This window comes from Haliotis cracherodii, unplaced genomic scaffold, assembly GCF_022045235.1.
Source record: "Haliotis cracherodii isolate W230 unplaced genomic scaffold, xgHalCrac1.p SCAF_10, whole genome shotgun sequence".
Taxonomy (NCBI): domain Eukaryota; kingdom Metazoa; phylum Mollusca; class Gastropoda; order Lepetellida; family Haliotidae; genus Haliotis; species Haliotis cracherodii.
In genome coordinates, this window is record NW_027266265.1 from 1694873 (window position 1) to 1707780 (window position 12908).

General features: G+C 37.8%; 1 protein-coding gene across 1 annotated transcript; it reads right to left on the minus strand.

Annotated features, from left to right (window-relative positions):
* Positions 1-3235: 3235 nt before the first annotated feature.
* LOC139453959 (uncharacterized) lies at positions 3236-9488 on the minus strand. Its single transcript, XM_071235407.1, has 2 exons — positions 9457-9488; positions 3236-8516 (listed from the first exon to the last, which is right to left on the minus strand). Exons 1-2 carry the CDS (start codon positions 9486-9488, stop codon positions 6785-6787), a joined length of 1764 nt encoding a protein of 587 aa, XP_071091508.1. The 3' UTR covers positions 3236-6784.
* Between the last annotated feature and the right edge of the window lie 3420 nt (positions 9489-12908).

The following is a 12908-nucleotide window of genomic DNA, read 5'->3' on the forward strand; positions in this document are numbered from 1 at the left end:
AACCCGGACACAGATACACACCCTGACTAATCCGGACACAGATACACACCCTGACTAACACAGACACAGATACACACCCTGACTAACACAGACACAGATACACACCCTGACTAACCCGGACACAGATATACACCCTAAATAGCGGACACAGATACACACCCTGACTAACCCGGACACAGATACACACCCTGACTAACCCGGACACAGATACACACCCTGACTAACCCGGACACAGATACACACCCTGACTAACCCGGACACAGATACACACCCTGACTAACACAGACACAGATACACACCCTGACTAACACAGACACAGATACACGACCTGACTAACCCGGACACAGATACACACCCTAAATAGCGGACACAGATACACACCCTGACTAACCCGGACACAGATACACACCCTGACTAACCCGGACACAGATACACACCCTGACTAACCCGGACACAGATACACACCCTGACTAACACAGACACAGATACACACCCTGACTAACCCGGACACAGATACACACCCTGACTAACCCGGACACAGATACACACCCTGACTAACCCGGAAACAGATACACACCCTGACTAACACAGACACAGATACACACCCTGACTAACACAGACACAGATACACACCCTGACTAACCCGGACACAGATACACACCCTAAATAGCGGACACAGATACACACCCTGACTAACCCGGTCACAGATACACACCCTGACTAACCCGGACACAGATACACACCCTGACTAACCCGGAAACAGATACACACCCTGACTAACCCGGACACAGATACACACCCTGACTAACCCGGACACAGATACACACCCTGACTAACCCGGACACAGATACACAACCTGACTAACACGGACACAAATAGACACCCTGACTAACCCGGACACAGATACACACCCTGACTAAAATGAACATATGCACACACCCTGATTAACTCCTACACACGTGCAGAAACAATAAACACAGAATTTCTGTTTGAAGGTTTTGTATTATCGGTTTCTCTTCCAGGCACGTGTGCCATCCTGTAAACATGGACCTAACAAACATATATCGATGTCATTTGTTAACAATGTTGTCATACTCTTTGACGTGTTATAGAATGGACAAACACCATATATCGATGTCATTTGTTAACAATGTTGTCATACTCTTTGACGTATTATAGAATGGACAAACACCATATATCGATGTCATTTGTTAACAATGTTGTCATACTCTTTGACGTGTTATAGAATGGACAAACACCATATATCGATGTCATTTGTTAACAATGTTGTCATACTCTTTGACGTGTTATAGAATGGACAAACACCATATATCGATGTCATTTGTTAACAATGTTGTCATACTCTTTGACGTGTTATAGAATGGACAAACACTATACATCGATGTCATTTGTTAACAATGTTGTCATACTCTTTGACGTGTTATAGAATAGACAAACACCATTTAACGATGTCATTTGTTAACAATGTTGTCATACTCTTTGACGTGTTATAGAATGGACAAACACCATATATCGATGTCATTTGTTAACAATGTTGTCATACTCTTTGACGTGTTATAGAATGGACAAACACTATATATCGATGTCATTTGTTAACAATGTTGTCATACATGTTGACATGTTATAGAATGGACAAACACTATATATCGATGTCATTTGTTAACAATGTTGTCAGACATGTTGACATGTTATAGAATGGACAAACACTATATATCGATGTCATTTGTTAACAATGTTGTCATACTCTTTGACGTGTTATAGAATGGACAAACACCATATATCGATGTCATTTGTTAACAATGTTGTCATACTCTTTGACGTGTTATAGAATGGACAAACACCATATATCGATGTCATTTGTTAACAATGTTGTCATACATGTTGACATGTTATAGAATGGACAAACACTATATATCGATGTCATTTGTTAACAATGTTGTCATACATGTTGACATGTTATAGAATGGACAAACACTATATATCGATGTCATTTGTTAACAATGTTGTCAGACATGTTGACATGTTATAGAATGGACAAACACTATATATCGATGTCATTTGTTAACAATGTTGTCATACTCTTTGACGTGTTATAGAATGGACAAACACCATATATCGATGTCATTTGTTAACAATGTTGTCATACATGTTGACATGTTATAGAATGGACAAACACTATATATCGATGTCATTTGTTAACAATGTTGTCATACATGTTGACATGTTATAGAATGGACAAACACTATATATCGATGTCATTTGTTAACAATGTTGTCATACTCTTTGACGTGTTATAGAATGGACAAACACTATATATCGATGTCATTTGTTAACAATGTTGTCATACATGTTGACATGTTATAGAATGGACAAACACCATAAATCGATGTCATTTGTTAACAATGTTGTCATACTCTTTGACGTGTTATATAATGGACAAACACCATATATCGATGTCATTTGTTAACAATGTTGTCATACATTTTGACATGTTATAGAATGGACAAACACCATATATCGATGTCATTTGTTAACAATGTTGTCATACATGTTGACATGTTATAGAATGGACAAACACCATATATCGATGTCATTTGTTAACAATGTTGTCATACATGTTGACATGTTATAGAATGGACAAACACTATATATCGATGTCATTTGTTAACAATGTTGTCATACTCTTTGACGTGTTATAGAATGGACAAACACCATATATCGATGTCATTTGTTAACAATGTTGTCATACTCTTTGACGTGTTATAGAATGGACAAACACTATATATCGATGTCATTTGTTAACAATGTTGTCATACATGTTGACATGTTATAGAATGGACAAACACTATATATCGATGTCATGTGTTAACAATGTTGTCATACTCTTTGACGTGTTATAGAATGGACAAACACTATATATCGATGTCATTTGTTAACAATGTTGTCATACATGTTGACATGTTATAGAATGGACAAACACTATATATCGATGTCATTTGTTAACAATGTTGTCATACTCTTTGACATGTTATAGAATGGACAAACACTATATATCGATGTCATTTGTTAACAATGTTGTCATACTCTTTGAAGTATTATAGAATGAATAAACACTATATATCGATGTCATTTGTTAACAATGTTGTCATACTCTTTGACATGTTATAGAATGGACAAACACTATACAGGCGCAAGCGTTATTGACTATGCTATCACAACGAGGGATTTGTTTACATTGTGTAAGAATTTTAACATCGGATCTCGGATCGAGTCTCCGCACGCGCCAATCAATTGTACCTTTCAGTCACGTAACACTGAAATTGACAATGCTATGTCGGGTGAGAATGTGAAGCCCGAAGTTTGTATTAAGTATACTTGGCGTGATAACTTTGGTGATCGGTTAAGAGAAAATGTCTCATGTGATGAAAGTAAGCAATTGTTTGATGATTGTATTACGTTAGCATTAACAGACATAAATGCAGCAATTAGTAAATTTACGGAAGCTTTGTTGAAGGCAGCAGATTTTACAAAGCGTATGATTGTTCAGCGTCATGGACGCGACAAGCCGTGGTTTGATAAAGAATGTGGTTATCACAGAAGAGAAGCCTTCCGACTACTAGATGTTTTTAATAGGAAAAAGGATAATGTTTCGTTACAAGCCTATTCACTGCAGCGTAAAACATATATGGATATCGTAAGGTGTAAGAAAAGAGCTTTTAATGATGTGATTCGTGACAGACTTTCATCCAATATCAATAATTGCAAAACATTCTGGGAAATGTTAAGAAAATACACTGGTGTTGAAAAAAGGGAATCGTCTATCCCCATTAGTGACTGGTTTTCGCATTTTAAAAATTTATTCCAAGATATGCATACCGATTTCTCTCGTGATATTACGAAAGATGGTGTAGATTATCCTTTTGATGATGTCACATGTTCTATCCTTGACAGCCGTATAACTGAAGACGAGGTGTTGCAAGCTATCAATCAATTAAAAAACTGCAAGTCGCCAGGAAATGATTCTCTTATTTCTGAATTTTTCAAAGCATCACTTTATGTCAATGTCATTTGTTAACAATGTTGTCATCCTCTTTAGCATGTTATAGAATGGACAAACACTATATTCCCGTTTGTTAACAATGTGGTTATACTATTTGGCATTTTACAGAATGGACAAACAACATATATCGATACCATTTGTTAACAATGTCGTCATACTCTTTGACATGTTATAGAATGGACAAACACTGTATATTTATGTCATTTGTTAACAATGTCATGACATCATTTCGACACGCTATTGAATAAACAAAACATCAAACATGGATGCCAACCTTATGGCATGTCCTGCTACATTTGGAGTATGACATGTCATAGACAACACGTCACATACCGATGTCATAGTTTAACATTGTTACAAAATGTTTCCATGTTCATGGGTGGACACAGCACTTTGTACTCGCACCCTGTGATGAAACACTGTGATATCTAGAAGAGTTGATCTCATCTTAATGTGGGATTACAAATCTACGTGGGGGTGGAGCTGATAAAATTGAATTGTTCCCGAAAATTCTTGATAAAAATATTTGTTTAATAAATGCTTCAAATTGTTGAAAAAAAGAAAGTACCTGCCACAAATATTACATTGTTGCAAGGTGTTTTCCTTTTGAAAAATCAGGCTCATAGTTTTAAATAATTTTTTTTTTAGTTTTGTAGATGTAGCTGAAAAAATATATAATGTCGATAAAAAAAACCCAGCTCCGCCCCTACTCCCAAAATATCAAATGGTCGTCCCTTAACAAGACATATTAAACTGCAAGGGATACACTGCATTATCGCTTCTAATTTGACAAAAGTCCGATAGAAGTATCGGAGTTTTTTCATTAAATATGTGTTCACCAAATATATTACACTTTGCTCTTCTTTTTCTAAATTTCGAGCATTACAAATTTATATGTATATTTTTTGTTTCATAGTTTTTGTTTTATGAGTCAGGTTTGAATTGTTTGGTCTTTTTTAAAAATATTTATAACTATATACTTATTATTGTATTTACAGTTCATATGTATTAACGAGATTGTTTTACTCATTTATCATGTAGATTTGAACATGACATTCTCAAAACGATTAAAAAAATTATTATTTTTTTATAAAACGTTTGGAGGTGGTTTACGATAACAGATACACCACAAATTGATGTTAAAAGATGTCGCGATAAATTAAATCTTCTTTGCATAATATAACGACATTAAAAAATCACTAAAATAAAATATACATCGATTTCACAATTTTCACTTGAAACATTCATAGCAAGGCACCACTTGGTTCCTTTGTTTGTTGGCTCATTTTCACATCTTCCGATTTTTTTGTTTTGTTTTTGTTTCATAGTTTTCCTTTTTTATTGGCTTTTTATAGTTCCTTTTGCGCTTTTTTTTTTGTTGTTGTTGTTTTTTCTTCTCATTTTATACTTTTTGTACTTTGAGTATTGATAAATTTGCATTGTTTCAATTATATATGAGAGCACATTAACTGTATATGCAATTTCATATGCAGCTATAATATTTTTCAGTTTGATACATAACCGAGGACATGAGATATTTATTAAGTTTAGATCTGTCCTATCTATGAATGAGTTTTAAGAAAATGTAAACATGGTGATAACTATACATTACTCATGAGTTGGTTGAAAGGTAGAGATACCATTTATTTATATTTGCTAAAAATGTCCTCTTGCGTTAACAGGTAGGTTTTAAACTTAATCGGTAGCCTATCGGTAAAATTCATAATCAGTAAAACTGGTAAACCAATAGTTATATATAGTGTGGCTTTAGCTCATTAGCAAAGTTTTTATGAGCCAAATACCACTTCGAAAGATTTATACAGGTTATACGAAACACGTCTCCATCATTATTTCTTATATACTCCGTCTCCATCATTATTTCTTACATACTCCGTCCCCATCATTATTTCTTACATATTCCGTCTGCATCATTATTTCTTACATACTCCGTCTCCTTCATTATTTCTTATATACTCCGTCTCCATCATTATTTCTTACTTACTCCGTCTCCTACATTATTTCTTACATACTCCGTCTCCTTCATTATTTCTTATATACTCCGTCTCCATCATTATTTCTTACTTACTCCGTCTCCTTCATTATTTCTTACATACTCCGTCTCCTTCATTATTTCTTACATATTCCGTCTCCATCATTATTTCTTACATACTCCGTCTCCTTCATTATTTCTTATATACTCCGTCTCCATCATTATTTCTTACATACTCAGTCTCCTTCATTATTTTTTCCATATTCCGTCTCCATCATTATTTCTTACATACTCCGTCTCCATCATTATTTCCTACATACTCCGTCTCCATCATTATTTCTTATTACATACTCCGTCTCCTTCGTTATTTTTTCCATATTCCGTCTCCATTATTATTTCTTATATACTCCGTCTCCATCATTATTTCTTACATACTCCGTCTCCATCATTATTTTTTCCATATTCCGTCTCCATCATTATTTCTTATATACTCCGTCTCCATCATAATTTTTTCCATATTCCGTCTCCATCATTATTTCTTATATACTCAGTCTCCTTCATTATTTTTTTCCATATTCCGTCTCCATAATTTTTTCTTATATACTCCGTCTCCATCATTATTTCTTACATACTCCGTCTCCTTCATTATTTTTTCCATATTCCGTTACCATAACGTACCATAACAAACGTGCCGAAAGCTCATATCGCTTATGTTACCTGACAGATTCCGGGGGTGGTAGTACCCACTCAGAATTCAGGTCAGGGTTTTCTTGTAAGTAATCCTGATAATTTCTTCCTTTTATCCCTAATAGTAGATCACATGCATATATCAAATCTTGGTTCAACGGGGCGCCAGACAACGCTATGATGAATATTTTATCTTTGGATAGTTCTGCTGCATATTCTATATATAGTAACTTCCCTGCTGGAATGCCATCGTCGTTAATAGTTGTATCTATGTCAGGAAATGTTTTCAATAAACTTCTTGTAACGTCAAAAATATCATCGTCAAAATCTGTGATAAAATGGATTTGCTTGTTTGCTAAATTGTGTCTCAAGTGTATTCTTGAGATAAACGCTATCATGTCTCTCTTCCTGCAGTGTATTTTGTCTTCCTGAAGACTGTATATGAATGTCGAGGAACAACAGGTGTTATTGGACAGAGATAATTGTTCAACATTTTTTGCACTTCTTTCTTGAATTTTGCCCATTTTATCGAATTTTTCATAATTAACATTATGCATTGCATTCCGAGGGTGTACAAGGCTGTGCTTGTATTCTGGAAGTAATGTGAGTTTGTCATTGTCTATTTGCAATTGTTTTGTAAATATTGGAAAAGGCAATAAACAGTTTGGTATATTTAGTCGCCCAAGGCGAGGCTGGGCATATGTAAGTAACGTTATCGGGATTTGACCATATAGGCAGGATGAAATCACCGTGTTAATATGCCACATTACATGTGTAGACATTGGCGATGTTAGGTAAACTATTACAGTGACTGGTTTATAGGATTTAGTTAGAAAGTCCACGAAGTCAGCTACTTCAGACTTTCCATCGACGATACCTTCGTGAATATCCAAAACTGCAAAGGCATTCATTCTCTTAAGGTTCAATTTTAAACTAGCAATCTCGTCCGAATCCAGGTCATTTTCTTCACATACTATTATAACATTGTTATTACGAATCTTGTTAGGTTCTTTGTAACGTGTACGTTTAGGATTCTTGTAATCCTTCATAGGCTGCAATAATGAATTTGTATTTTGATCTTTGAATTTTAAAGATAATGGAAACCTGTTCTCCAAATTAGCTTTCACCTCGTCCACTAAAGCCCTTTTCTGTAATGTGATAGGTATAGTAATACACATTTGTGTAAAGTGACGTTTGTAAGTGGTAATCTTATTATTTGATAACCTCGTTTTTAAACAGTTAGGTTTTTGCCTTATTTTATGATGGTAAATATTTCTCATTTTACACTGCGTGCCATTCTTTGGAATTGATTTACACATCTGACTATTTAAACAGTGCTGGATGTTCTCAGTAATCCATTTCACGCTGTAACTGTGTGGTGACATCCCACGTATCTGTATCTCATTAATTTCACATAGCTTAAAAGATACAACCTTCCTTCCATAATTTCTATGAATACAAACTAATCCTAACACTATGGTTCCTGGAAACGTTCGTGCCAAATATAACTCGCATTTTCCGCTCGTGGTAAGGAACGGATCAAATGGAAGCTTCTCTTTAATTTCAGACCTGTGATGAACTCCCTTTCCCTCTCTCTCGTGACTCGCCAAGATGAGTGTTTCCAGGAGGCAGGCCAACTGACTATGTGTTCTATCTTCATCACCATAACTTCTGCTCCATCTGAGAATGCCCCCAGTGTGAGTAACACTAGGAGCATTGGTCTCCTGTAACCCCGGTATTGCGTCCCACAATTGTTGGCTGAATGTGAAAACAACACTAATATTAATAACTGGTTATCAGGACGCCAGATGCAAATGCAGGTCGTAAGAGGCGACTAAATGGAGCGGTGACTTGAACGTTTGGAATAGCATCAGTAAATGGATTATTTAGGTTCAGATCTCCTGCAAATATACTACTCTAACGAAGTTAAGGAAAACACAATTCTTACATGTGACTATCGAGTTAATCTGCCATGCAATGAGATATTAGCTGTAGCCATTTGAAAGAAATGGATATTCCTTAACTTATTTTGTGTAGTATAGTTTAAAATATAATAAGCTTCAAATATAAATCGATAAATGCAGTCCGTGACACCCCCATGATCCCGCTATCTGACGGACTTTGAGTACATGCAATAATATAATAGACGCGCGTGGAATAAGTGGGAAAACTAGCACACGTGACATTATGTGGCGCTATAAATAGGCAAAGTGTAGATGATGTTCGTTGGATCTTCATTAGTTATATCATACTGCTGTGAGGCGCCAGGCATTAATTAATTACTCTTTTATGCACATTGTGTGAGTGGCGGTGCTGCCTGTAGACCAGGTATGCTCACACATTTCGCAAACATATGTGTCGTCACTGGTTTTCAGTGGTCCATTCATGTAATGTTCACCGCTATTTTGACCTCCATGCCAAAGTTTAATCTGTGTCGGTGGATATTCTAGACTGGTTATTCTCTATACTTAAGGAGTGAGCGAGTATTGATTTTAGCAATATTTCAGCAATATCACGGTGTGGGACACCAGAAATGGGCTTCACACATTGTACCCATGTTGGGATTCGAACCCGTGTCCTGGACGTGACGAGCGAGCGCTTTAAGCAATAGGCTACCCCACCGCCCCACCTTAACAACTTAATTGCTACAACATATATAACATGAATATCCCTAAAACAAACAGACGTTTATACTTACACATTGTTTATGTTTATTCTGTTGTACTTCATGTTAGGAAGAAAGCTGTGCTGTGCGGGCCCTTATATACCGTCAACAGAAGCACAAACCACGCCCACAATGTCCTTTTTTGATCATGCATACAGCTGTATATCCCAAATCACATGCCTCGTCCTATACAAGAGCTCGTGTCATCTATACCTAAATCATCCATGCACAGATATCCATGTTTACAGTTAGCCGGGTGTTGTTCTTGACGACATGCTGATACATCGAGGCTTTGAACACGTTCTGTGTAAGCGACACGATTATATAACCATATTATCTTGCGGACAAACCACGACGAGACTTCTATAAGGCAGGTGTAACTAAACTGGAGCATGTGCTGAAGTCAAAGGAGATTATATTGAAAAATAATGTGTGCACAAACAAAATTCAACGTGGTGCTGAATGTCACACCGATATGGTGGTGCTGGTCATCACACAAATACAGGGGTGCTGAATGTCACACTAATACCGTGGTGGTGAATGTCACACTAATACGGTGGTGCTGAATGTCACACTAATACCGTGTTGCTGAATGTCACACCTATACGGTTGTACTGAATGTCACACTAATACGGTGGTGCTGAATGTCACACTAATACGGTTGTACTAAATGTCACACTAATACGGTGGTGCTGAATGTCACACTAATACCGTGGTGCTGAATGTCACACTAATACGATTGTACTAAATGTCACACTAATACGGTGGTGCTGAATGTCACACTAATACGGTGGTACTGAATGTCACACATATACAGTTGTACTGAATGTCACACCAATACGGTGGTGCTGAATGTCACACTAATACCGTTGTACTGAATGTCACACTAATACCGTGGTGCTGAATGTCACACTAATACGGTTGTGATGAATGTCACACTAATACGGTGGTGCTGAATGTCACACTAATACAGTTGTACTGAATGTCACACTAATACGGTGGTGCTGAATGTCACACTGATACGGTTGTGATGAATGTCACACTAATACCGTGGTGCTGAATGTCACACTAATACGGTGGTGCTGAATGTCACACTAATACCGTGGTGCTGAATGTCACACCTATACGTTTGTACTGAATGTCACACTTATACCGTGGTGCTGAATGTCACACTAATACGGTTGTACTAAATGTCACACTAATACGGTGGTGCTGAATGTCACACTAATACCGTTGTACTGAATGTCACACATATACAGTTGTACTGAATGTCACACCAATACGGTGGTGCTGAATGTCACACTAATACCGTTGTACTGAATGTCACACTAATACCGTGGTGCTGAATGTCACACTAATACGGTGGTGCTGAATGTCACACTAATACGGTGGTGCTGAATGCCACACTAATACGGTGGTGCTGAATGTCACACCAATACGGTGGTGCTGAATGTCACACTAATACGGTGGTGCTGAATGTCACACCTATACGGTTGTACTGAATGTCACACTAATACGGTGGTGCTGAATGTCACACTAATACCGTGGTGCTGAATGTCACACTAATACGATTGTACTAAATGTCACACTAATACGGTGGTGCTGAATGTCACACTAATACGGTGGTACTGAATGTCACACATATACAGTTGTACTGAATGTCACACCAATACGGTGGTGCTGAATGTCACACTAATACCGTTGTACTGAATGTCACACTAATACCGTGGTGCTGAATGTCACACTAATACGGTTGTGATGAATGTCACACTAATACGGTGGTGCTGAATGTCACACTAATACAGTTGTACTGAATGTCACACTAATACGGTGGTGCTGAATGTCACACTAATACGGTTGTGATGAATGTCACACTAATACCGTGGTGCTGAATGTCACACTAATACGGTGGTGCTGAATGTCACACTAATACCGTGGTGCTGAATGTCACACCTATACGGTTGTACTGAATGTCACACTAATACCGTGGTGCTGAATGTCACACTAATACGGTTGTACTAAATGTCACACTAATACGGTGGTGCTGAATGTCACACTAATACCGTGGTGCTGAATGTCACACCTATACGGTTGTACTGAATGTCACACTAATACCGTGGTGCTGAATGTCACACCTATACGGTTGTACTGAATGTCACACTAATACCGTGGTGCTGAATGTCACACTAATACGGTTGTACTAAATGTCACACTAATACGGTGGTGCTGAATGTCACACTAATACGGTGGTACTGAATGTCACACATATACAGTTGTACTGAATGTCACACCAATACGGTGGTGCTGAATGTCACACTAATACCGTTGTACTGAATGTCACACTAATACCGTGGTGCTGAATGTCACACTAATACGGTTGTGATGAATGTCACACTAATACGGTGGTGCTGAATGTCACACTAATACAGTTGTACTGAATGTCACACTAATACGGTGGTGCTGAATGTCACACTGATACGGTTGTGATGAATGTCACACTAATACCGTGGTGCTGAATGTCACACTAATACGGTGGTGCTGAATGTCACACTAATACGGTGGTGCTGAATGCCACACTAATACGGTGGTGCTGAATGTCACACCAATACGGTGGTGCTGAATGTCACACTAATACGGTGGTGCTGAATGTCACACTAATACAGTGGTGCTGAATGTCACACTAATACGGTGGTGCTGAATGTCACACTAATACCGTGGTGCTGAATGTCACACTAATACGGTGGTGCTGAATGTCACACTTATACGGTGGTGCTGAATGCCACACTAATACGGTGGTACTGAATGTCACACCTATACAGTTGTACTGAATGTCACACTAATACGGTTGTATTGAAAGTCACACCAATACGGTTGTACTGTACCATGAATACGTTTACATGATATGAGAATTATGTCTTGTCGCTACATTATTGACATATGAATGATGTATATATGTACGCCCACAGGGTTCTGTTTGTTGACAATGTCACGATACTAGATAGATAATGAACATATGGCAACTATATAGATAACACTGTCGCTGCCTGATTGTGGAATGTCTGTCTGGCAACACAACCCTGTGCGGGGTTCATACATGGTGTACTTTCAACTGATGGTGGTTAAATGAAATTACGTTTACGTCGCGTTGAAGATTATTGCACTTATATAGCAACGTACATGCACATTGTGCTGGGCCACCGAGGTACCATGCGGCTGTTTCACACAGACACCCCACTCACACACAGCAGTCATCGGACCTCATGCATTACAATTAATTACAACATTGAAACCCCGTGGGGATTCCAGGTTACACCTCCCCAGCAACACATGCTGATCCTGGGGATTCATGGTTAGAATAGGTCCCCAGCAACACATGCTGATCGTGGGAATTCATGGTTAGAATAGGTCCCCAGCAACACATGCTGATCGTGGGGATTCATGGTAAGAATAGGTCCCCAGCAACACATGCTGATCGTGGGGATTCA

Bases quoted from the DNA above. Each gene is read 5' to 3' on its own strand.
- LOC139453959 (XM_071235407.1), bottom strand. From the start codon at position 9,488: ATGAAGTACAACAGAATAAACATAAACAATGT. The intron at 8,517-9,456 runs GTAAGTATAAAC...TTTCACATTCAG, and splicing joins AGAATAAACATAAACAATGT to CCAACAATTGTGGGACGCAA.